Source organism: Furipterus horrens, unplaced genomic scaffold (genome assembly GCF_987537825.1).
Source record: "Furipterus horrens unplaced genomic scaffold, mFurHor1.1.pri manual_scaffold_8, whole genome shotgun sequence".
NCBI lineage: Eukaryota > Metazoa > Chordata > Mammalia > Chiroptera > Furipteridae > Furipterus > Furipterus horrens.
In genome coordinates this window covers 2,587,319-2,613,715 of record NW_028327178.1, presented here as the reverse complement: position 1 = coordinate 2,613,715, position 26,397 = coordinate 2,587,319, and the positions used below count along the sequence as shown (strand labels likewise).

At 52.8% G+C, this 26,397-nt stretch overlaps 1 protein-coding gene across 2 annotated transcripts; it reads right to left on the bottom strand.

The window, feature by feature from the left end:
- Nucleotides 1-284: 284 nt before the first annotated feature.
- Nucleotides 285-25,960, bottom strand: CYB5A (cytochrome b5 type A). Of its 2 annotated transcripts, XM_090285389.1 has the most exons (5): nucleotides 25,666-25,954; nucleotides 7,048-7,176; nucleotides 6,054-6,083; nucleotides 2,205-2,239; nucleotides 285-662 (listed from the first exon to the last, which is right to left on the bottom strand). In XM_090285389.1, the coding sequence occupies exons 1-5, from the start codon at nucleotides 25,792-25,794 to the stop codon at nucleotides 581-583; spliced, it is 405 nt and encodes a 134-aa protein (XP_090141515.1). In that variant the 5' UTR covers nucleotides 25,795-25,954; the 3' UTR covers nucleotides 285-580. The 2 variants fall into 2 exon arrangements, with proteins under 2 accessions (XP_090141515.1, XP_090141514.1); XM_090285388.1 differs by lacking the exons at nucleotides 285-662; nucleotides 2,205-2,239 and adding an exon at nucleotides 5,360-5,542 and having other exon boundaries at nucleotides 25,666-25,960.
- Nucleotides 25,961-26,397: the final 437 nt, after the last annotated feature.

Here is a 26,397-nt window from a genome sequence, read left to right as displayed (position 1 = left end):
TTCTACGCTCTATAGGCCCCTTTCTCTTTGACCATCTATTTCAGGAACAACAATTTTTTTAGACACCCTCATACTATCCTTGCCAGGGCCTCTCTTCATTTCCTTGAAAAAGAAACTGAATTGGAAACATATAATACCAAGTTATTCAATGAGGTACTCCCTTCCTCACGCCATACAGACCACGTGGGCCGGAATGACTAGCATGTTACACAACTCTGCTGAACAATCAGAGATTTTAAACGTTCAAGACAGTTACATACCAAATCGACAGGCACACATGGTGGTATATTTGAAATGCCAGATATATTTTTAAAAGATCATGCTACAGTGAGTAAATTACGTAGTCACAGAACAGCGAAGTAAAGTTGGTGAAGAAGGAGGTGCCCTGCGGAAGTTCCAGAGTGAAGAGAAGACAACAGTCCCTTTTGGTTTGGTTTGTTTCTAAGGTAGGAGGAGAGGGAATCAGCTGTGTTAGAATTACTTTTCGGGTGAAGGTTTCTGCCGGTTGAAGCAGCGAGCACGGGCCTCTTTCTTCCCAATCCAGAGCAGCCTGTCCTCTCGTGGGCGCCTGAGGGCGGGGTTAGGCTTCCGCCGTGTAGAAGTGGTACATCAGGCCCACGGCCAGCGCGGAGACGGCTGGGATCACCCAGTTGGTCCACCAGCTGGAAAGGAAGAGCAATGGCGCTTGCACGCTGTTCCCACGGCAGCACCTCCGCGCCTCCTCACTGCCGTGGGAACCACCTCTGACCTCCCGGACGGAAAGGCAGCTCTGTTGCTAAACGTGCTGCGAGCTGGTATTCTGGCAATTCCTCTACTGTTCTCGCCTTCGAAGAAAACAAACGTCCCCCTCCACCCCCACCTCCACTTCACGCTATTTCTATAAATGTGGACAGAGAGCCAGGAACCACTGCCCCCGAAGATGCTGCGACCTAGGCCTAGCGACTTATCTAAAGGACATCGGCACTGTCCTGTGTCACAGGCCCACAACGGGAGCATTCCTTGGGGCTTTCATTCTAGTTTCACGTGTTCATTAAGAACTCAGGACGGCACTAAGAAGAAGACCGAGGTCCTCATTTTGGGAGAGGCATCAGCAAGCTCTGTAGCCACGGGCAAATCCCGTGCCCTCAGCGAGACAGGAAGGTACGGTGGCTGAGGGTGCGGCCAGCCCCACCGCTCTGCCGCTGGGGACCCCGTTTCGAAAATCTAATCTTTACACGTGTGGGGCAGATTCACGGCGCTGACAAACAGCCCAGATACTTAACCATGGCCCGTGTGCGGGGGATCACAAAAGCCCTACTTGGCATGCTGTTCAGTCTTCAGGCATAGAATTACGGATCAAATCGGGGACAGAGCTGGATTTGAACCTACTGTCTCTTAGGAAAGAGAAATTAATATATAGGTTTTGGAATCTGAATAAAGCCAGCCAACAGCTAGGGACACAGCAATTTTCTGCCATACACTTTCCCTCTTTAATCCTCTGCACACATCACCCATTCAAAGAGGAGGTTCAGTATTAAGGTTCCAACTGAGGAAGGGTTTCAGGTGGGATCTGCATCTTGGTTGGGCTTGTGTCCCTTTCGGAGGAACCTATGTGACGGGAGAAAAAGTGGAGGACCGCCAGGAGGCGGGGCAGGTACAACACAGGGCAACTGACTTAGACAGGGTGAAATAAAATTGGCACAATCTGTGGCTGTGGTTTGGAGCTTGGGTCCCAAAACGATAAGTATATCGTGGCAATTACACAAGTCCGTTTCATGCCAAAAATGTTCCTATGATGTGGGACTAAAATAAAGAAATCTAGTGCACAGAACAAGCAATGCGTGCCACATTTGGATTACGGAGTTCAAGTTCAGGGCCTGTGGAAAACTGGTCCCGGCTCAGAGAGGTGGAGTCCCTGCAGCTGAAGGGACTGGTCCTGTAGCAGATGGGGAGGGAATAAAATGTCTGCCTGGAGAGCGAAAGTAGACTTGGTCCGTCCCATCCGTTCCTGAGGGTGGATGCGGCTGGAGGGCGAGATCGGGGCCCTTCTGAAGACTGTCTGCAGTCTGAGCTGTCCACCGATTAGGGGGGAGTGCCCTGAGCAGTCGGGGCGCCGAGTGGCCACGACCCCTGCTGTCCCCTGAGGGCCGGGAGAGGCCTCTCGCCCCTCTGCATTTATGAATCTTCTGATCACAATGACATTTTAAAAGAAAACTACCACCTACCTAGAATTAGATTCAACTGTAGTAATGAGAGTTTCCTGAAATGTGAGAGAAAAAGGAAAATAAGTTAAAGGGAACAAACAATGGACGAAAAACCCGTTTTAAAGTGAGCTCACAGTGTTCCGCTCAGTGCGTTCTTCAAAAACACAAAGGACAAGATATGATTTCCACACGCACACAACCCCACCATTACCTTTAGGAAGAGAGCTTAGATCTTCAAAGCCATGAATGAAATGCTCAGTTAAAAATGCTCATTTCATTCAGATCTTATATGGAGTAAAAGTGTCCCCAAGTTATATTAAAAGACATGTCAGCTGAATAAAAATAATTAAGCACCGCCATTTAAAGTGGAACACTGGGATAGCCTTTCACTCTGACGAGACAGTTCTAGAAAGGCGCTGGCGGCCCAGGGACGGACTGCACACGGGCACCGGCCAGGCAGCCTCCCAATGAGGCCACCCTGTGTGCTGGGTCTTCCTCCGTCCCGGCCTGGGCACCCCCCAGCAGCTTCTGACAGGCCGTCAGCACCGGGACAGTGACCCGGGCTGGCTCTGGGAAACGCACACTTCCCCAAACGGCCGGACAACCACGGCCTCGAGAAATACAAATGCTTCCAGGCTGGCAAACGTGTTAGGCAGCGTCCTTTCAAAATTCCACACCAGCAGAAGCGTTAGCGCCCCAAAGGAAAGGGCCCTGAATAAGGCCGCAGCGTTAGGGCTCAGCTCTGCAGGGCCCCAAAGCCCAGGGCAAAAGCCGTTAGCAAACCAGGCAGCGGCAGCAGGGTCTGCACTGAGGCAAAGCTCCACACAGCGGGGTGCGGGGGGCTCCCGGAAGGGTGGATGCACGTTAGGGACCAGCAAGCCAAGCCGGGCTGCGACCCACCAACCTGGGAACCGGCCGTTAAGATTCCTGACAGAGGAGCAGGGAGAAAACAAGTCAATGACAAAGAAAACTTGGCAGTTATTATCTTTGGGAACAATGTTCAATCTCAGAGACTAGAAAAAGTATTCACAGCTACTGCAGGGTGGTTTTTCAAATTTCGTATATTACAAGTAACATGAACAAAGATTCTTAAGAAGTAACTGGAATTTGCAAAAATATTATTTAGCTGTTAGAAGAAAGGCATAGTCAGCTCTGAAACCCAATAGTCGATGGGAGGTAATATTGTCACCCTCGAAAGCTCAGCCCGAACTAGTCAACAGCAGGCAAACACGCATCACTGCTTTGCTGGGCCCGGCACATGCTCGTGCGTTTCACTGCGCAAGCGGAGAGCCCCGGGCCCGGCTGCCTGGCCCTCCCCTCCCCCGGTGCTGCCTGAGCACCAGGGCCCAACCACGGCTGGCGCGTCATCGCCACCAGCAACGGCAGCGAGCTTGTGAGAGCTGAACTTGAAAAGATCATGTATGTTTTTGATCACTTGGTATCTGTTGGGCTCTTAACCCAGGATGCTCGAGAGTCAAAGCCAGTTTGAATTACCAACTAGTGTCCTGATGCAAAAGGAAACGGTCTCTCCCCTCCTGCTCTGAAGGGGCCCAGTTGGGCTTTGGGTATGTCACTAACCAACTGTCAACCACGCACAGGGAGAGAACACCAGGGTTTTCCTTACAGGCTCTGCCACCTGCTCACTCTGTGCCCTGGAGGGCTCCATCTCAAGTGGGCTAACAATTAAAATGGTACAGGATAAGCTCTAGAGAAGGGCGTGCAATGCCCGTTGAGCTTTTGCAAATCAAAGTCCTCTCATTTCTGAGCTCACCTAACGTAGCCTGTTCTTTAATCGGAACTCTTTCCTAAGCATACCATTAACAGACTGCCTTCCATGCAAAGTCTAGAGTCTGCATAAGCCTAAGAGACTGCAACTGCCAAGCCTGCAATGGGTGCTGGGCGTGTGACCTTGAAGAAGGTCACTGTTTTCACCTTCCCTGGGTCCCACCGTGACACTCAGATAAAGTCACCCACACAGCAATGCTCTGAAAACTACAACCAAGAAAAAGAACTGCCAACTACTAACATCTTCCATGCAAGCAAATTCGATAGATATGGACTTGTTTAATTTAAAATGCATCATTTCTACGTCCACAGAGATCTTATTTTGGCAACCTGACATCATGTTTTCCTTTGGGCAGAGTCAAGCTAACAATCTTTGGTGCATCTTATTCCACAATTCAGCTACTTAGGGATTTTAAGCAGGCAACGTTTCAGAAAACTTCAGACCCCAGCATACACTGATCAGTCTGGAGACAGACGGAGGGTTCTGCAGACACACAGGCCAGGAGCAGCCTCTGACGACTCTCCTGGTGGTCGAGCGGCACAGTCCAGAGAAGCGGTCACAGAGCTCCCGCCCCGGGCTTGCTTACGGCCTCTAAGAAAGAGAGCAAGTTCCTGCCTCGCATTCCTCCAGGCCTGCTCTAAGGTGGGCCCAGTCACGTGTGTTCTAAAGGCAAACAGAGGGCCTGGCTGGTGGGGCTCCGGGGATCACAAGCAAACAGAAGAGGAGAGTCTGTCTTTCAAAACTAAGGCAGTGATGTTGGGTGTCCTGGTTCAAGACACAGTTGGACCTGCGCTGGATCTAAGTTCCCATAGAGAGCCTATCAAATCCTTGTCTGAGGAGAGCTGAACGATTTGCGCCAAGATTTTCAAACACAGAACACCGAACAGGAGAAAATATACTTTTCTTCCGGACAGGCTTTGGAGAAAAGGCAAACACTTCAACGCATCACAGAATTTCAGCCTCAGAAAAGGTGCTAAAGCCACAGGCACCAGCAGCAAAGATTCTGGCCAACCGTTTCAGAGGCAACTCAAAGTCTGAAGTCCACTGTTTTATCTTCCCAAAGCGCTGGGATCACCAGCACCGGACTCACGCCCTCCTTGGACAGGGAGAGGGGAGAATATAAACGAAATCGCAGGGGGCGGACTTTTATTGTTCTCTCTGGGGTTCCAAGGGCAACATCGCCTTCATGCTCACTTGGTTAACTGCCAGATTTCCTTGTAGACGAAATTCAGACAATGGCTCGTCAGCAGCAGCTGCTGGCAAATGAGCTCACAAGGTCTTAGCACGAGCCCTGAGCAGTCTGACTGTTCTGCTCTTCCTAGTAATGCCAAGGACATAATCCAAGATAGAAAAATCCCACTTTCTGTCACTCGTTTTAGGCAAAACGTCCCCCACAGTCCGCTAATTACAGGCCAAGAACGACTTCTCCTGTGTGCACTTTTTGGGAACTTTGGCTGTTGTCACCCATTCTGCCTATGGATGTATCTTCAGATACGAGTGAGGTGATCAGCTCAGAGAGGAGGGCTGGAGGGCCAGGCCACAGATCTAGATATACGAGACTTATTTTCCTTCCCTGAGGAAAAAATGCATCAAAAAAAAAAATCTGATAAGGCTCATTCTGTAAATTTAAATAACACTAAATTTACCCAGGAAGTATTTACTGAGCATCTACAATGTCCTAGAGATGTGGATGAAGACAGCGGCCGTGTACTCAAAGGCTTAAATATTAAGGCCTCTGTTGCAGTTTAAGTTCTCTGAAAATAATGCTGTGTCAAATCGCACACTGTCCATTATAAAAAGCAGCTCTTCAAAAGGTGTCCACTGATAATCATGAGGGGAAAATGATTCTAAGCATTGAGAGTCTCATGAAGAGACCACACAACTATCCCGATGAAATGTGATGACTGATCAATACAAATGAAAGGAGTGACGAGCCAGCCCAGCAGGTGCCACGTGCACAGCCCTGGCAGCCCCTGCGCTGGCCGCAGTCGGGTCAGCAGGAGACCTCTGCCCTCTGCCTTGCAGGGGTGATATCCCGGGACCATGAGCACAGCCGATGAGACACTTGAGACAGTGACACTTACCGCAGGCTTGCTTATCTTTGCTCTGTCATCCTGCAATGAAAAACAAGGCACATTACACAATGAGAAGTGTCACAGAAGTACTGTTTCCAAAGTGCTCGCTCTCACTGAGATTTCCCAAAAACATCGCTGTTCCATGATTATCCTATTAGGTTCACCTACCTGGGTTGTTAAAAATGAAGTTTGATCCTTCTGACTTCACTGCAAAAATTATTAACAGATTAAGTGTGGAGAGGTATTCTGACCTGGAGTTCCAAAGGCCAGGACAGTGTCCCTGAGCATCACAGTTATACGTTGGTGTGTACGTGCATTTATTAGACCTGGATTCTGGTCTTTATATCAGGGGGCAGCTGAGTAATCAGATTCTTCCTGTCTATCCTCTCAAATTACCTTCAGGATGTGTGTGTGTGTGTGTGTGTGTGTGTGCGTGTGTGTACCTGTGTATATGCATTGTGTACATATGTGTGTATGTACCTGAGTGTGTGTGTATAATTTGTGTGATAGCCTCAGTGAATTCCTGCAATTTCCCCATTGCAAGGTCATAATCTACCTAAAGCTGAGTCACTTCAAGATTAAGTGTGTCTAAAGGCTGACGGGCGAGCCCAGCAGGCAGGTGAACAAAAGTGCTGCCGGCACCACCCAGAAACGCCCCGCTCTGCCCTCACCGGCTGCAGCACAGGGAGGAGGACAGGCGGACCATGCTAACGGAGGCCCCGGTTACCGTCAACTACTCCCCGTTGGTGAAGTATGAGATGAAGGTGTGTGGGCAAATAAAACCTCCAGATCAACGAAGCTTACTTCCTCAAAGTGCCAGCTCCTACCTCCGCAGGCTCAGCCCCCGCGCGGTGGAAACATGGAAATGCTCGAACACGGCCGTGCCGGGCTCCCCTACGAGCCTCCGACAGCCTGCCCCTCGTTCACCGCCATGACGGGACGCAGCGATCACACAGCGGGCCTTTGGGGGCTCTCGGCGCCCAGCGGCTCCCTGGCTACTTACCGGATGCAGCTCCCCGATGATGTACGTCTGGGACAGCTCCCTAGCGTCCGTAGAGTGCCCGACGTCCTCGAAGTTCTCGGTGGCATCGCCCCCAGCTTGTTCCCGTAAGACTTCTTCCCCACCAGGGTGCTGTTCAGAGGACCGACAGGTTAAAAAACTAGTATTCTTTTCCAAGCAAATGAGATCCAGAAGTGGCCAGTTTATTTAACCAAACAGGTTACCCATCAGTCACGGCTGACAACCTGCGAGGACAGCGCCTCCTCCACGGGGATGAAAACAGAACGCGCCTTTGTAGTCCAACGCGTCCTGCAGGGGCGGGAGGGGCTCGTTTCTCCGGGTTATCCACGTGGTGTTAAGGGCATTAGGCGGGTATTTTTAATCTTTTCACAATGTCTTCTCTGCTTTTCCATAAACCTCTCAAAGTTGCTCTTCTCAATCTGGGTCTAATCTATGTTTCCTTGAGTCCTATCACTTTGACCTCTTAGGCCTCGGTGTGAACATAGACCCTGAGACCTTAGATGAGAATTCACCTTTGAAAGTACTCTGCGTACCTGCCCAGGACAGAGGGTACAGCCTGGTGGACAGGTGAGCAAGCCCCCCGCCTCTTGCAGACCTTACCTGCTAATTGGAAGGAAAAGCAAAGCAAGTGGGTGCCACAGTGACTTGGCCATGTCACTGACATGGGACAGAAGCACGGAGGACAGAGGTTGGTTCGACATGGGTGGAAAGAGCCTTCTGGGTAATGGAAGCATCCCAGTGCCCTTAGCTGCCTCTGCCGGTAAAGCCACGCGGGTCACGACTCAGGGAGGGGCTGACAGGTGGGCCCCGTCACGGACCCGGGGGAGGGCAAGGAAAGCGGCTGTCAGTCAGGTGAAGAGAACGTGCTGGGTCCTATCACCCCAAACACTTTCCTGGGGAAGAAGCCTTCTTGAGCTGAGCTCCGTCATTACCTTAGACCAAGTCCACCCAGCCCTGAGCAAAGCCCCTGTAGGTGAGCAACAGCTAAGGAAACCTGCTCTCACTGGCACAACGGACCGTGGTCCCCTCCTAGCTCCTGCCAGCAGTGGGGGGCGTAAAGGCACACGACATTTTAGAAAGGCAGACCGTTAGTCTGTCTGAAACCTGTTTCTCCCCTCCTTTGTTTAAACACAGGACTGCTAAACAAATGCACTTACTTTTTCTCTACGATTTGGAAAAGTAATCCATCTACATTATAGAAGAATTAGAAAGCACAAACACAAAAGAAAAAGAAAAATCACCTAAATCACCCATAATCCTGCCGTCCAGAGAAACCTGGATAGACACGTGCATATGTGAATAATTTTAAAAAGAAAATTGTGATTGCTACCAAATGCACCCAGTTTCCTTAGACAAAAAGCAGATGACCATACATGTGTGGGGACAGTGTGCCTAGGGGCTACTCTTTCTACATGAACTTGGCACGGTAATGGTACTTATATAGTTTCGGAGGACGAAAGGTGTCGTTATATGTGTCTGGTACACAACGTAAGACCAATAAATATTACCCAGCATTTTTATTAAATATTTTCCAACATCGTTATCCCTCAGTGTGGCTTTTTAAATGGCTGCATAACATTGGTTACACCGTGTAGGCCCTTCCAAATCCACCGAAGCATCCCCTACGGGGGCATTCGGGAGACTGGAAGTCTGCTCAGGCAAGCACAGGACTCAGGAGAGAGGTACGGGCAGGGGGCAGGCTCACCCCCAAAGCCAGCGGGAAGCGTCCGGAGCATCTGCAGGCCATGACAATGGCAGCGAAGGCTGTGGGTCGGGGACAGCCTGTTTACCGTCAGGCGGGGAAATACGAAGTGGCTAACTCAGCACGCACAGATTACGCAGAGCCCTTGCCGCTGGGTGCGTGACTTTGCTCATGAGTGAGTTCCCTGACTTGGGGCCCCTGTGAAGGATTTGGGAGGGCAGATAATCTCCCAGAAGAAACCTCTATTTTCCAGCACAGCCTATCTTCAAAGGAAAATTTCAAGGGAGGCTAAAAACAGATTGGCCTTTTATAAAGAATCATAAAAGTAGGCAAGTTTTAAAAATATAGAATTTGATCTTTAAAGGGCTAAAACGGAAAAAGTAAACATTCTACTTCATTGAGAGTAACCCAACTTTCTTAACCTGAAGCAAAAGGGCAACTTCTCAACTTGTCTTCCGACCAAGCAGAGGACACAGAAGGGTATGTGTTTAAGAGTGTGTGTGTGTGTGTGTGTGTGTGGTGTATGTATCTAACTATTGAGCTATGATTTAGATCCTAAATTATTTGTGAAGCAGAATTCCAAGGGGGAGGGGGAGACAATGAGCGAGAAATATCTCGGGTTATACTGGTTTCGCTGAGCACCATTAAAAAAAAAACTACGGCACAGAATAAATGAATTGGGGCTAAGATACTTTTACCCTACCCTAAAGATTTTTTAAACAGTAAGAAAAACGAAGCCTAAAAACTGATTTTTTGGAAGAAAATAACTCAAAACTTGATAAGACAATAAAAAATATGGGATTGACTAATTACCACACTTGATTTTTCCTTGAAATGGAAGGAGAGACAGACAGCGACCCACTGCCGATTAGATCAAACCTAAATCACGACACTCGGCGCCTCATCTTGGCACTCTGCCCGCCTGTTAGCAAACTCGTGTGTTGCAATAAACACAAATGACATCTTAAGACCACAGTAAACACTCCCTTACCAGCCAGAAGTCACAAGTGACAAAGGAAGACTGGGGACGCGGCTGCTGGTACCGTCTAGTTCCCAGGGACGGGCATGTCTGCGACCTCTGTCCGGAAACCCTCAGGGCATGTACGACTATCTTTGGGCCCAGTTACAGAATGTGGGGTGGCCCCAAGACAAGGCAAGGCTTTGAAAAGGGAAGATGATCAAATAACAGGGGAGCAAAATTACCTGGGGATTTCCTAAGGAAAAGACCGAAGTGCCCAGACACACACAGGCAAGATCAGAGGTGACAGAAGAGGTGAAGTTCTCTGACGGACGGCGAGCCCCGTGCGTGAGCTCTGGGCCAGAACGCTGTCCTGTACCACGCCCTCCGGGCCCTCACGCCCGCCACGTGTGTGGCCGGCGACAGCTGCGGCGCTGGGGAGACGGAGGGCACGGCCGGGAGCGGGGAGGACCACGGGAACCCCAGCACTGCCATTGGCGCATCCACACGGAGGCCCCGCTTTCCCCAGGAGGAACCACTTCCATTTGCATCAAGTGCCAAGGTCAGTTCCCTCCTCACACACACACGGTGGCTCACGCCGGGCGTTGCCACGTGCCGGTCCTCTGGTCCCTGCACGGAAGCGCCCCGGCCCGGGCGTGGGCGCTGTCCAGCTTCCATCGGCACTGGCCTGAGTCCCTGAACCACAACACGGCCTGTGCTCCAAGGGCAGCAGCTGAATGAGGACCCTTCCCCCACGTGACATCCACTGAGCTCCCACCTCCCACGCACAACAGCCTGCATGACGCGGCCCCTCCACGTCCGGTGCGCATCCCAAACACAGCACGGGAACGAAGAGCAAACACGCGCCTTCCCCGTCTTCCCACCCTCGCAAAGCTGCCCCCACGCGCCAGCCGCTGCGGCCCAGCACGGGAAGCCAAACGCCACTCCTCCGGCCTCCTCACGCCCACCCTCCCGCACATCTGGGCGGTGGCATCGCCGCTCCCACCCCAGACCGGCCCCGAGACCTCCGGCAGGGACAGCCACGGCCATCACCTAGCCACCCCGGGTCAGCAGCCCCGAAGGCGCCCTGCCACCAGGAAAGTGCTTTTGGAGCTCCGCCCAGGCCGGTCGTAGCAGTGGGGATGGAGGGAGGCCCACGGCAGAGAGGAGGGCTTGTGCGGACATGCTTCAGGGGTGCGCCAAAGTGAGGGGCCCCCTCCCCCACACTGACGTCTTCCGGTTCCCCCCAAGAGCCCCACACAGGGCCCCGCGCGAGTGCCCGCTCCCTGGGCTCTCACCACCGCCCTCCCGTGGGCCTCCCGCTCCAACCTCATCCCACCTCAGGCCCCACACTTGCCCCATTTAGCCTCATCTCCCGGGTGTGATATCACCCACCCTTGCGTCTCCACTCCGAGGGGCGGCAGCGTTCGGGGCCCCTGGCTGGGCGCCCATCCGAAAAGTCCCGGCCCGCTTCCCCACGCCACAGTCTCCGTCCCAGCGCTGAGCGCCGCCCACGCTACACTCACATCAATGCGTGTGAGGGGCCTGGGGACAGGGACTGCCGCCTGCCGTGTCCATCACTGCTGCACCAGTACCGGGCCCAGTGCCTGGCACGTGGCAGGTACACACCGCTTGGACAGGTGGCCGCGAGAGGCAGATCGCTCCACACCGGTGTGGGACGCGTCCGCCACAACCCTTAGTTACTGGTACCCTGCTCACTCCAACTTCACTCCACCCTCCTTTCCGGAACTGTGACAGCTCGGCCCACATAATCCCATATTTAATCGCTGCATTCATTTAATAAAATATGGACTGTCTTGTATGTGCTAGGCATGCTGTGGGCCAGGCAGGAAAACACAAAAAATCCGTGTGACGATCCTGAAGAAGCATGCCGTTAACCTGAGGGTAAAGAAATAACAGAAAGGGTGGGCTGGGGGAGGCGGGGGGGGGGGGGGGTGTGGGACAACTGTAACAGAAAAACAGTAAGGAACCGAAAAGTCACAAAAAAGGAAAGAAGTAACAGAAACGGCTCCTGACCTTCCTCGACAGCCCCACGGGCCGACCATTCATGAGTTACGCGGCAGGCCCCGCAGTGCAGTAACACGAGACACGGGCGTGAACTTGAGTCGCTTCCCCTGGGAGGCAGGAAGGCGCGGCTGAGCGGGGCCACGGACCACGCACTCTGTTCTCGGGAGCTGGGGGAAGCCGGGGTGAGGCCGGAAAAGGCATGTCCTCTCCCGGAGAGGGGCTCGTGCACGGGGCCACGGGCCAGAACAGCAGTTCAGCGCAGCCAGGCTGCCCGGGAAGAGAAAGCTTCTGCCCCTCCCGTATCCAGGAGGGCGCGGCCGACACAGAAGTCACAGCTGGCCGAGGGCCGAGGGCCAAGGGCTCTTCTCGGTGGCCGTGGCAGGTCTCAGGATCCAGTCCCACTTGTTTTACCCTCTGCTGGCCCCGGGGCACTGGAGAGTGAGGATCAGAATTTCTTGTCTGTGCAGAGACAATGCCATAAAACCTCGCACGACAGTCTGTTCTGGGTTTTGTATGTATATTAATTTAACCTAAATTAATAGCTTTCTGGCTTTGTTCTCCTTTTACAATCACTAAGCGTCTGAAGTGGTCTCAGCCTTTGCACTCACACTTTATTAACGTGGGAAATAAAACTGCAATTGGACTTGTGAATTTGAAGATTTATCAAAGCCAAGGGTCTGCCAAGTGCATGCGAAAATGTGAGAAACACAAATAAGGCAGAAAACAAAGAGTGTCAAATGAGTATCAATAAATTCAAGAAAGAATGGGTCCTTCTGTTGAAGGACAGGCACCTAAGGGAGACCTTTGGCCTTCACGGGTGTGGCTCAACCTGCCAATGCCCGATGGGGAGGGTGAGGCCGCCCCGGCCGCACTGGGGGTCACTCCAGCGAATGGCACTGCTGTGCCCGTGGGGGGCTCAGTGACATAAAAGGGATAGCCCCTGTTTTCTAAAAAAGTAAGAGCTCACAGTGGAAGCACATGTTACGAACTTGGTAACTTCTTCTTCACTGGGTGCCGAACACCCGCACCGAGTGACGCAGCGCAGACAGCCCGTGGGCGACGCCAGCACACGAAACAACGCAGACTCTCCTTTTGCCTTTCCTCCACAGCGCCCGGCACTTCCAGGTCAATACGCACGCGTTCCTTGCTGTGGAAAGTCCACGTGGCTAAAACCAACGACCCGCACGTCCCTCTTCAGCTGCGACGCAGGCCCAGCTGTGATCCCACCTACTCTGCCTCCTTCGGAAGACGCCGCAGCGGAAACCATCTGCTTCAATAGGACAGACACGGAGCGCAGGTGCCGTTCAAGCGCTCTTGGCGGTGCTTCCTGCGGGCAGGATACCAAGGTGTCGGGGCTGAACGCACAGCCATGGCCTCGCCTCGCAGTGCACGGGACAGGCTTCATTGAGAACCAAAGTCCCAAGAATCTCGCTGAGAAGGCGCCCTCCGTTCAGTGCTACGAAGCTCCACAGTTTATACCCTGTGTCACGACGGTCAGCCTTCTTCATCTCACGGCGTGCAGAAACTAATACCTAAAGTTCTGCAGCACACCCAAAATATATTTTTTGCTGATCTGACAAAAAATAGGTATAATTTTGATTTCCAAAACAAATAATAATAGTAGTAATTAACTACCCTTTTTGCTCCAAAGTGACTTTAAAAAATCAGGTGCCCATGCTTGTATATAAGGATTTCTCGTACCAAAAATTAACCAATCAGATGCAACTTTATTATGCATCACGGCCAATGAGATGCAACACTATGATAAAACCTATATGCTGAAGGTTCAACACAGGGCAGTCACACTGGACGGCTATTGTGGTGTAGGCTGTGGTCAGTTTTTTTATTGGACAATCTAAGGAAAAAGAGGTCAGCACCCCTGACGAAACAGTCAGATGCTGCACATTTTAAAAATCCTCACGGCACAACAGCTGAAAATCACTGCTCTAGGTCATTACAGAAAAGAACGCGACCCACACTGAATGGGCAAGTCCCCCATGTGCCATCGCGGCCACGCCAGGACTGCTCAAGCGGCGAAAGCCAGTCCCCGCGGGGCTGCTGCCTGCACCCCCTCTTCTAACCGACTTCAGTATAACGAGTGGTGAGAGAGACACCACATGCAGCATGCCACTTTTTCAAATGGAAACATGAGTCCCATCTCCATACACAGGAAGAAAACAGAAGATCAGGCAAGGATAGCAGAAGATGCTCCCCAGAGCAAACAGTGCAAACAGACCGGGGTCAGACACAGAAGGAGAAGGGACGAAGGTGTGGGCTTGCCTTCTGCATGCGAAGCGGACAAGAATGAGAGGCAACACCATGAGGACAGCGTCGCAAACCCTTCTTGTATGAGGCCGAAGAGAAATGGTCAGTAAAGGAACAGGTGCCGTGCTGGAGACCCTGCAGAAGCCAGGGTTTGCTGACTGGAGGAAAACGCTCTTTCATATGTAACAGTGCACACTAACAGTGACCTCCAAGAACTGGCAAGGTAAAAAAAGACAGACTGAGATGCCACTCCTGATCCAGACGGTTCCGGTAAACATATTCTTCGTGTGTAGGCAATAATAACCTTAAGGAGACAGAAAATGGGAACATCAGTCACTGTAGACTCACACACGCCGTGGGCAACACACCGACTCAGAAACCGAGCCCTGAGCGAACCCGCTCCCGGTCCGTCCTCCATCCCTACTGTTGGTGGCTAGAGGCGTCCTACACCGCCTTAGATTCGCGACCCAAACAACAAAGACGTGTAGACCTTAGCCTTGGCATTCCCTTCGCTGGTTACGTTCCCTTTCGATACAAATAAGGAGAGCTCATTTACTACCCCGAAGCATGCCTCTTGGGGATGATGACTATTTTATGCTTATTAATTGTAAGCAACAGCAGGTGCGGAAGAAGCTCTAAAAACCAAGTAGAAGCTCCAGTCTGTGGACGGACGCTCACGCTGGGTGTCCTCCGCACTGTGCTAGGTGTGCCTTCCTGGTCAGGGCACCAGGCAGGACGTACATCTGCACACTAAGCTTGCCCTTGTCCGCGGTCCTCTTCCTGGTCATCCCCCACAATGGACTCTCCACCCCAACATCTTCTCTGACTTCCGGCGATGATTTCCACCCTGGTCAATGGGTCTCCCTGTTCCTGGGTCTCTGCCATGTATACAGAGGTATACGTGTTATTAAGCTTCAATCTGTTTTTCTCCTGCTAATCTGTCGCATGTGAATTTGATTATTACACGGGTCGGAAGAACCTTGGGGGTAGGAGGAAGTTATTTCTGTGCCCCCACAGTTTCACTCAGTTGTCACGGTTATGCGGACTTGATACAGAATGACATTTTTACTTAGTCACTGACCTTAACTCCTAGGATTCGTAAGTTTTAGTGGCTTTGGAAAAACAAGTGATAAAATGTCCAAGTCAAGGGTTAGAAGATACTGTTCACAGGACAGGAAAGCCTTGCATTCCTGTAAATGAAGCCACAGAGGGCTCCTCTCATCAAGTTCATGGCTCCAGCCCCTGAGCAGGCCTTGCTCGCCCCTGGCCTTCTTCCACATCTGCTGGGATACTCGTCCTCAAATGCCCTTCTGACCATTTCATGGGCCCACTCAAAGGTCTCCAGTGGGGAACTTCTGCAGGCAAGTTGAAGGCCTCCTGAATTTCTCAACAAAGAGCTTCAACGTCTACGTGGCCCAGGAGGTGCCCAGGTGCAAAACCACGTGGGCTGGGGTGAAGACTGCTCGTTGCTCCAGCATCTGCTTCTCCCTTCCCCCCAACAGTTAAAGTTCTGGCTGAGAAAGAGCTCCTTAGAATAGAGATTCTTCCCAGTCTCCCTTGCAGCTGGGTGTGCCATGTGACTAAATTCCTGCTAATGAAATATATGTGTAAGTGTCAGGAGAACCTGCTAGAAGCCTTCCCTTTAGCATGCCGTGCCCTTTGCCCTCTCTATTCATCCCTCTCTTCATCCTGCTGTCTGGAATGGGGATGCTGCCTTTGAACCTGGGATGAGGGCCAGACCCTAAGAAAGGGCCCAGAGGTGGGACAGAAGTGTAGCCCCAAGGGCCTGAGGGGGCTGGCACACCACACCTGGCCTGCAAAGCTTGTTTCCTCACCACAGGTGAATCAACTTCTACCTTGTGTGTAAGCACAGCTCTTTGGGGCTCCTCTGAGCTTAACCCTAATTACCATGTCAGTCATTTTGACAAGAAACACCACAGGCTGGAAAGTAATGTCCTACAGCACATAACATGCAAATAAACATCCCCCCTACCCCCACCCCCGCCAAATTAGGACAATGGTCCTTACATACATTAAACAATTAGAGAAATGTTAAGGCGCTGTCTTAATTTATCCAATATTTAACCATTAGGCCATCTTCATAAATACCTTCAAACACACTCAAGGCCCCTCTGGATTAGAATTTGCAGGAACGGAGCAGACAGATGAGAGACCCCGAGAGGATGAGCAGGGACGAAGGCTCAGGGCTGGAAACGCGCTCGGTGCACGGGGTTAGAGAGGAGAGTCGTCTGAATAAAGCAAACCCCAGAACGCCGTGCAGGGGCTCCCTCGGGGCGTCAGCTGCACTGGCCCGGGAGGCCCAGGTAAGTGTTATGGCCGGGGTGTCTGGGAGCCTACTTCCACAGGTCGGCAGCATTCGGATGGGTGGGCCCAGTAAGCCAGGCGATCTCCCCTAATGCCCGGGGCTTCCGCAAACCCATGGCGGGCTTGAACAGAGCAAAAGGCAGAGGGAGCCGGCACCTGACCCTCTTTTCCTGCCTTGCTGATTGGGCTGGGGCATGTCATCTCATCTTCTGCTGCCCTCCAACAGGGATTTGTCCCCTTGGCTTCCCCCGGCTCTTGGGTCTGCAGACTCGAACTGAGTGACCACCAGCTTTCCTGGAACTCTGTTGTGTGTGTGTGTGTGTGTGTGCGCGTGTGGGTGGTGTGTGTTTGTGTGTGCATGTGTGTGCGTGTGTATGGGTGTGTGTGGGTGTGTGCACGCATGCCTCCCATTGGTTCTGTATCTGGAGAGCCCAGACTTACCCGGGCTGGGTGGGTAGAGTGGGCCACATGATGGAGGGCCTCAGAGCAGTGTGACGGGTGGAGAACGAGGAGCTCCTGGAGGGCGGACTGGCATGAGCGAAGGCCGCAGCATCACGGCAGAACACACAGGCCCCGAGTGCAGACAGGCGTCTGGCCAGCGGGGGCGGCACGGGGCCTGTCACCTGCCCCCTCTCCCAGGCACACTCCCGGCTTCCTGAAGTCTCTGCCTCCTCCGCCTCACCTCTGGACCAGAGATCTGGACTCGAAGGTCAGGCTGAAGGGGAAAATCCCAGAAGTTCTGGGTTTAAAAGAACCTTCAGAAACCCAACGTCCTTAGAATCACGGGTGGAGAAGCTGGGACCCCGGGAAAACAAGGCCAACGTCACGCCGACCGTTCATGGAGGAGACGGGACCAGAACCCCGGTTCCCACCGAGCGCAGCCTCCCTCTCTTCTCGGAACACGCGTGTGAAATGACCATTTTTATGTTTCTGAACAAAGTGACCCCAGTTAGCTAGGACACCTTAAATACAGTTTCTTCACATGCTTCCCTCTGGGGAGTCTAGAGGAAAATCTGGCTCGCTTCTTCCAGACCCCAAGAAACTTGGTCATTTGCCTTGCCAGCCTGGGCCATACCCACAAAGCTTCAGAGGACACACACAGACTCTCCTAGCTCGGGGTGCTACCTGGTGACCGGTTGTCCCTGAAGACACCCCAGAAGGGTGAGCAAAATGACACTCGGTGTCACACGTGCACTAACGGCCTTCCCCCCGGGGCTCGCTTAAACTAAGCAAGAACAGAGGGCGATAAAGGGCCACCCCACTCAGCTGTAATGTGTCCCGTGGCCCCAAAGTCCACCAATGCAGGATTATCCTTTAATCCAAACACTTAGCGCTGCCAAAGAAAAGTGGAGTAAACAATGACTAGGCAAAAAAAATGTGTGTCCGGAGATTATCTGCCATCGTCGAGCCGAAGACGAGGGCAACCCAAAGGAGTCGGGAGAGCCAACGGTCCCGAGAAGGTCCGGAGCAGGCGCTGCCGGGTGAGTCCGCTGGCTGCAGTGTTTCCTGTAGCCACAGGGCTGCAGGTCTGATCCCCGGTCGGGACGCATACGGGAGGCAATGGATCGGTGTTTCTTCTCTCCCTCCCCTCTCTCTCAAGTTCATAAACACATGCTTGGATGAGGATTAAAAAAAATATTTAGGACAAAATAAGTCGCCTGCCCAAGTGTTTTCTATCCTTCCCAGCTGCTGCCTTCCTGAGGAGGCAAAGAATAAAGGCCTGGAAGCTGTGTGGGGTCACAGGGGCGTGCGTGGCTCCCAGCAGGGACTCAGTGGAGGAGCCCGCTGTGTGGCAGTGCCCGGGACCACGCATGCCCCTCGCGCTGCAGCCTCAGAGCTCGTACCAGGCTCAGCAGCACCGCCTCCCTGCGTCACACTGAGGGTCATGGGATGAAACGCAGAGTGCTTGCCTCACTGGCTTCTGAGGGCCAGTCACCCCCGGGACACGTGCTACATGCCCTGGCCGGCTCGGCCATTAGCACGACAGGGGTCACAGTCCAGGGAGGAGACTGCCGTGCAGAAGAGCAACAGCTGCCCACAGTCAGCCCCAGGCCCAGGAAGCAGCTCCCCACGCAGGAGCTGGGGCGGCGGGGACACATCCGGGAGGGGCGGCGGGGGCTGCGGCGGGAAAGGCTCAGGAGCCGCTCACCAGCGGAGTGAGCAGGGTGTTCTCGCCAAGGCCCCGAGGCAGAAGCCCAGTGGCACCTGGAGGACAGCAGGTGCTGTGAGCAGCCCATGTCACACAGGTGAAAACGCACCGGGAGGAGGGCCAAGGGGGCCTGGAAGGAAGCACATCGGAGTGGAGGGACTGGGGGGGCAGGAGGCTGGAAGAAGTTCTCCGCACCCCGTGATGGGAGGACCCTGCAGGCGGAACTCCATGTTTACAGTAAAGCTCGTGGTCCCGATTCCCCCGCCCTTGACTTCCGTTTCCCATCAACAAACAACCCCCAGCCCCAGTCTCGGCACCGAGGCGGAGGACGCGCCGGCCCACCACGTCTGCGCGCTCTGGGTCACGGCCCTTCCCTTCCCCAAGTCAGTCCCTTTTAGTGACAAAACACCTGTCAATGTCATTGTTATCAGGTTGACAACGGTTTGATAGTTTTTTCCCTTGTTACTGGATGGAGGGAAGCACTTGGAAAGGAGGATTCAGTACCAATCGCTCCCGACAACTTTATAAATAATGCTTTCCCTGCCGTTTCCCTAAATGTTCAAGGAGGCGCACGCTCATGACAAGCCCCTTCTCCCTACCACCCCCCACCCCGTCATGCCTGCTGACTCCTCACGTGCCCCCAACTGGGGACCTGACGTGCAACCTAGTCATGTGCCCTGACTGGGAATCGAACCAGCGACACTTGGCTCACAGGCCGACGCTCAATCCACTGAGCCACAGTGGCCAGGGTTAAACTTTGGGTTCTTGGGTGCACAATCTACAGCACATCTCCACCTTGTAGGCTTCTCAAACCAAACACGTCAAAAACTGAAGGGACCTTCCCTCCCAAGGCTTGCTCCGTCTGCCGCCTTTCCCCGCCTCCGCGGTGACAATCCTGTTCACCCAGCTGCTCAGGGCAGAACCCTTGGGTTGTACTTGACTCTCCTCGCTCTCTTCCACCCCCCACGGAATCCCAGGACACTGCGGGCTCAGCTTTCATAGTGCAGCCAGAATCTGACCAGTTTTCCCCACCTCTACCACCCCCCTCCCCCCTTGCCTGGTGTCCCTGGCCCCTGACCATGTACGCACGCCCCAGTAGAGTGACCACTTAAATGTGAGTCAGGCCATATCCCTGGCTATCCAGACCCTTCAACAGCTAATGACACCAGTGTTGTAAGACGGAGGCCACAGCTGGTAATCAAGGACATGGGCTCCCGGCAGACGCACACCCAGACCGATGGGACAGAGGCGGGAACCAGAAGCAGACCCGTGCAAAGGCTTCCAACCAACGTTCGATAAAGATGCAAAAGTAATTTGATGGAGGAAGGAGCTTTTTCAACAGATGGTCTGAGACAACTGGACGTCAGTAGTCAAAAAAAATCTGTAAACCTTACACTTTATGCAAAAATCAACCCCAAAGAGATCACAGATTGAAAGACAGAATGTAAAACTTTTTTGAAGAGACAGGATTTGGCAAAGAGTTTTTAGACATAATAGTGGAAGAATGATATGTATAGGGAAAAATGAATAAGCTGGACTTCATAAAAATTAAAACCTTTTATTCTTTAAAAGATCTTATTAAGAGAATGAAATGACAAGCCACAGGCTGGGAGAACATTTTTGCTAGCATCATAACTGACAAAGGACTTATATCCAGAATAAAGAAGTCTCTAAATGGAGCAAAGAGGAAACGAAGAATCCAAATACAAAAAGGACCAAAGACTTGAACAGACATTTCTTCCAAAAAGGGGTGCGCATAGCAAATAAGCGCATGAAATAGGTCCCACCTCATTAGCCAGAGGAAAGTTAACACCGCAGTGAGACAGCACCGCCCACCTGTTGGAATGGCTATGATTAAAAATATATATATATGGACCTGGCTGGTGTGGCTCAGTGGACTGAGCGCCGGCCGGCAAACCAAAGGGTCGCCGGTTTGATTCCCAGTCAGGGCACATACCTGGGTTGTGGGCCAGGTCCCTAGTCCGTGACAACATGAGGACAGGCGTCAAATGTAGAAGGTGTACAACCTTTCACCTGAGGACCCCATTGAGAGACGTTTACCTGAGGACATAATCGCAGGTGGGAAATCAAACAGCCAAGTGTGGGGAGAGAGGAGGGCCATACGGGATGAGACATCCGTACAGGAAGGAGGCGGCCAATAACAGGACTCGCTAAATTGGAACGGTGTCCCTGTCATACGACGGGGGTGCAGGGGGCAGATGACCAAACAGCATGTAGAGTATTTTACCGTGTACAGAAAACCAACCCATTGTGCAGGGGTGCATGTGTCTACAGCTGTCTGAAGAATGTCCAATAGAACATTCTTGGTGGTCACCTCTGCCCGGTGGAACCTGGGCCGCTTTGATCTTCTTCTTCCACTTTTTCACACTGTCTGGTTCCTTACAATAACCATGTAGTCTTTCCCCACAAAGAATAAAGCTGTATTGTTTAAAGTTTCAGAAAAAAGATGGTATCCCTTTATGCAGAGCACACATTCCTGAAAACGTCTTCTTCAAGGGACTATCTGTATTTTGAACCAATTTCGTTCACTGGCTAACATTATAATTCCTGAGCTGCATACCTACTATATAAATACAAAAATAATCATCACACTTAATTTATAGGAAAATTCTACCTTAAAAGAATTACATATTTCCCCAAGTATTTCCACATATATTATTCCTGCCAACATTCACAACCCTGAAGCAGGAGCAGGGAACATAATGTTGCCCACGTGAGAAGGAAGGAAATGATTTGGAGAATGTATGTGACTTGCCCGGGGTCACCTCGACAATAGGGCTCAGATCTAGACCCCGTTTGCCTCACCACCTCCAGCAGTGCTCCACAACTGCCTAGCGGGACCGCGGCTGCCCAGACTACTGAGAGCAGGCTGGCAGCTGGCAGAGGGGCGGCGGGCTGGGGGCCTGGGTGAAAGAGGCGACGGAATTAAGCAACAAACAAACAAACTCAGAGACACAGACAACAGTACGGTGATGACCAGCGGGGACGGGGGTGGGAATGGTGATGGAAGGAGACTTGACGGGGGTGGCGGGCACACAACACAATATACCGACGGATTATAGAACTGGACCCTTGAAACCTATGTAATTAACTAATGTCACCCCAATAAATTCAATTTTAAAAAAAGTTTGAGGTACCTACTGGTGGTGTCTTGTGGCTTGGGGAACTTTTGGAGGAACAGATAGCAGCCTACAGCGGCAATGAGCAGTGTTGCCACCCCGATTTTCCCACGCGCTGCCATCCGCGCTGCCTGCCCTTGGCTCACGCTTTCCTACTTCAAAGATACAGAAGAACGAAAGTGAACCATCTCGAGGTTTAGTTATGCAACAGCTAAAAAAAAAATGTAGCCTCACAAACACTCTCAAAACCTCTTCTCAAGAGTAGCAAAAAGTTACCCGGAGAATTTATGTAGACTCGACGGCAGCGGCCCGGGCCACGGGCTCCCGTCCGGGGGGCCCGAGAGACCGGCTCCGCCGCCGCTGCAACCGTAGCTTTTTACTCGTGTGAGGTCTGGGAAGGTGTCCGTTTCCTTGGGAAAAGCGGAACCGTCGGATTTTGGCCCTGAGCGTGGCAGCCCTATCTCCAGAGTTAAGGACACTGGGTTTCAGGCGCCCACGGTCTCTTCCCAGGGCGCTGAGGTGCCCCCAGGCTCAGACTGTGGGTCTCTGCCAAGGAGGCAGACGCGGTCACAGAAAATAACAAAACTAAGGCCCTACCACAAAGGCTGCCTAAGACCAGGAAAGCAAACGTGAGTGCGGAGCCCACGGCTCTGTGAGGCAGAATGATGCCGGGGGGCAGCCAGGACCCCGCCGGAGCGCCCCGCCCCAGGACCACCAGAAAGCGGCTAGAGCAGCAAGTTTCCGTTTGGATCACGTGACACAGAGGCATTCCACGTGTAGCGTTTTCTCAGGAAGATAACCTATTTCACAAACTAAACATCAACGGACGTGAAAGCAAGTTAACCTGCCGTCAGCTCCGAGATACCTTCTTCTCTCCCTCCACGGCTCTTTTAACAGCTGAGGAGCCGCTGCTGCCCAAATCACAGAAGAAGAAAAGCAAACCCGTTTTATTTCCTGGCCCCAAGTGCCTACCTACTGTCTCATTTCAATAGCTTCCCTCTGAGTTCTATAATCATTAACCCTACCAATAATATAATCATATGTCAAGACCCAACTTCATGAATATAAATTCAAACACCGGAACTCGGGACAGAAAAGAAAAAAAAAAAAACTAGTTCAAAATGCATAGATAGGTAAGCTCATAATCTTGCAGGTTGGTATCAGATAGTAACCCAACACCTGCTGCGACTTAGCGGCCCCCAGCGTTGGGCCCGCCCACCGTCTCAGGTGTCTGCGCTTTCCCGAACACTGGAACACCTTCCGAAGGCCACTGTTGCAGGAGACAGAGCCCGCCACCCCACTAAGAAACTGTCCCTGTGTTCTGACCTGGAAGAATATAATTTTTTTATTACACTCTCCTGTTTCAACATCACCTGCCGGATGTACGGACGCCCTTACTAAAATCTCCTATTAGCACTCAGCGACAGATGATGACACAGAAAGAAGAGCCGCCACCCCGTGACCCACGCTGGTGTGGGAGTTTGCACTTACCGCACAGATCACATGCCTGAGACCATGTGACACATTTAGCCAGCATTATTTTGTTTTTCATAATGACCCCGTGAAATGGCACTATTATCATCTTCCCATTTTACATTAAAGGGGGCATCTGAGGTGCAGAGAGTGTCAGCAGCAGGCCAGGACCCCCTTCAATCCACCCCACTAGGACCTTTCTCCACATGAGTGCAGCATGCGTGTAAACCTATGATGTTCTGAAAGGTGCCGTGGAGACTGCTGTCCCTAGGGGTGGGTGAATTTGTAGGATAAGGATTTCTCACCCATGGTGAAAAGTTCACTTAGAGGTAGGAAGCCTGCTCCCTGCTCCTCCCCCGCTCCTGCCGGAAAAAATCAGTTCCTATTTAGGTAAATTAGTGAAAACAATATTGTTTAGTTAACATGCAAGGAAAGCTTCATGAATTTCTGGAGCTTTTAAATGATTGAAGAGAGAGGGCAGGGGAGAGAGGAGAGACAGATCTTCTGGGCTTCTTTCTGTTTCAAAAATAAGGATGAGATACACAGCACTATAAACAGCAGTTGTCTGTTATCTTACTATACTTATTAGTTATAGAATATTAGTGATAAACAGAATTTCACTTGGGAGGCATTCTCCCCAAACTAATTTCAAAGGCAGACTACTGAGTCACTGGCCTGGTAGTTCAGTTGGTTAGAGCATCATCTGGATACGCCAAGGTTGTGAGTACGATCCCCACTCAGGGTGCTTACAAGAAAAAAAGTAAGTGTAACAACAAACAGATGTTTCTTTCTCCCTCTCTCTCAATAGAAGAAATCAATAAAGACTGAAAACTGAGAAAGCTACAGGACTCTGCTGTCGGCCAGCTCACTGACGGGCTTGTTCGCATCCCCTCCGTTTCACTCAGAAGCCTTGTGCAGTTCCCCTTTGCTGCCCCCTAAGAGTGAAATGTAACAGGACATGGTTTCCTTATTATCTCCTCCGGAGAAATTTACCCTTAAAAATTATGCAAAACACGTTTTACAGCAGAAATTCCTTCCAGACTATGAATGATTTTTGTCCCCAAGGGGGCATTTGGCACTATCTGGGGTCATTTTTGGTTGGCACAATTGGGGGAGGGGTGCTTCTGACATCTGGAGGAGGAAGGTCAGAGAAGCTCCTACACAAGACAAAGAAAAAGAAGGAAAGAACAAATACTGTATTATATAAAATAACCTATTAATCTTTTATAAGTGCTATTCTTTTTATTAGACACAAAGAAAGCACACACTGGACCTTAAAATTGCAGAATTACTGATACCACCGGGGTGGGGTAGGGAGAGAAAGAGTCCCAAGTAGACATGTGGGGTCAGTGACACCTCATGTTACGTTCAGGGTCTTTAGTTCAGGGAAGTGTAACGGCGAATAAGCTCCGTGCAGTTCCGCGGAAGCGACAGGACAGATCAGACGTGCGCCCCAACTAGAACCACCCCTAACTAAATCGGGACACTGTGGTATCTTCTGGCCCTGCCCCGAGTGACAAGTTCACAGCAAAGTATCTTACTGATAAACATCAACTCCAACCTTTTCTAAAACGGTTTTGTAAAGTTCCCTGCAAGACAGAAGTCCCTTGACGTAAACTGTGACCCAGCTAAGCGCGGCCTCTCCGGGGACCTCAAACTATGTAAAGAATTCCCATCCCCAAGCGCTCCCTTTCATTGTCGGGGGATGAAGGAAGGAAATGTTCAGATTTATGACTCCGGCTGCCCACAGTGATAAAGCTGCAGAGGCAGGAAAGAAAAGCCCTTTAAAATGTACTGCAAAAAAAAAAAAAAAAAAATCGTACCAAGGGCCTCTTTTCCCTGAAGTCAGGCAGTTGTTTTACAACGTCCAGAGCTGCGTCAGGGTCGGGTCCCACCAGCAGCGTCCTGGCTGCCGCCCCTCTCCCCTCCCACCTCGCCAAAGCCAGCCGCACACCCACGCTCGGCCCCAGGAGTCCAGCCCCGCAGCGCACTGCGAAGTCCTCCCGGGGCGCGATCACAATCGCCGGGGCTGCGTGGGCGGGGACCGTGGGTGGGCCAGTGGGTGCGGCCCCCACAGCTCACGAGGCGGGGGAGGGCGGGCCTCCAACCCGCTCCGTTTAGGAACCCATTCCCGGAACCCCAGGAGCGGGACGACCCCCATCCCAGAAGGAGGGCCGGTCCAGGCAAACTCGGGAAGAAGTAGCTTCCAAAACCCGGGAAGTCCGTCCCGCCGCGACTCGGTTTCCTACCAAGGGCGGGGTGGTGCCGGGTCCCGCACGCCCGCGCAGCGGCCCCCGCGGCAGCGGCGGCGCCGGCCTGGGCGCCTCGGGCTGCGCGCAGGTGGGCGCGCACAGGTGCGCTGACGCGGGGAGCGCTCCCCGGCGGGCGCTGACACCAGAGGCGCGGGGCAAGCGCGCACAGAGCGGTGTGCAGGCGCGCAGACCGCCCCCCGGGGTGCGGGGCTGGGCGAGCAGGCGCAGGGGCGCACGCAGAGCCGCGCGCCGCAGGTCCCGCCGGGGACCCTGCCGACCCCGGCCGGCGGCGCGCCGCACCAGCTCACCTCCTCCAAAAACTTGGTCACATCGTACACTTTGTGGTGCAGGATCAGCCAGGTGCTCTTGCTGTGGTTGTGCTTCCGGATCTCTTCCAGGGTGTAGTACGTGACGGCCTTGTCCGACGCCTCGGCCATTTCGGAGCGCGGCGAGCTGCAGGCCCTGCACACACCAGCTGAGCCGAGCGGACCACAACAGGCGACTCAGCGAGCCAGGGCCGGGGCATTCCCCGCGTCCCAGCCCTGAGCCCGGGGCTGGACAACCGGCGCCACCGAGGGGGCGGCTTGCTGACGGCCTCCGATGATTGGCCGGAATCCGTGTCACTCAAGGAGCCCGCCCTCGACAGACACCCTTTACCAGCCCCACCGCGCCCCGCCCAAAGCGGGTGTTGATTGGCTGAAGAAGCAGCCTGTGCGCTCAGGTCAGGGCGGGGCGGGGCGGAGAGGGGCGGGGCTTCTCTTGCGCCTGCGCAGGAGGAGGGGTGACTGGCCCCGGCCGGGGACGGGGTGACCCGGGTGACAGGGCGGCACGTGTGTTCGGGAAGGACGGACCCTACGGGGCGGTCCGCAGGGGCCAGCGCAGAGTCCGCTCTGTGCGCGGCGGAGTCGCCGCATTCCCCAATCCAGCCCGGCCAGCCGGGCCGGGACGTCACTTTCTAACAGTCTCGGGTCAATTGTTAGCGTCACGTGAGACAGAGCCTCGCCTCGCGGACGTTCCAACACGCCGTGCCGTCGCTTAGC

Coding starts and splice junctions, on each gene's coding strand:
- CYB5A (XM_090285388.1), bottom strand. CDS start 25,794: ATGGCCGAGGCGTCGGACAAGGCCGTCACGTACTACACCCTGGAAGAG. Junction 6,084..7,047: donor TCATCGGGGAGCTGCATCCG/GTAAGTAGCCAG, acceptor TTTTCATTGCAG/GATGACAGAGCAAAGATAAG. Junction 5,543..6,053: donor CAAAGATAAGCAAGCCTGCG/GTAAGTGTCACT, acceptor TTTTTTCCTCAG/GGAAGGAAAATAAGTCTCGT.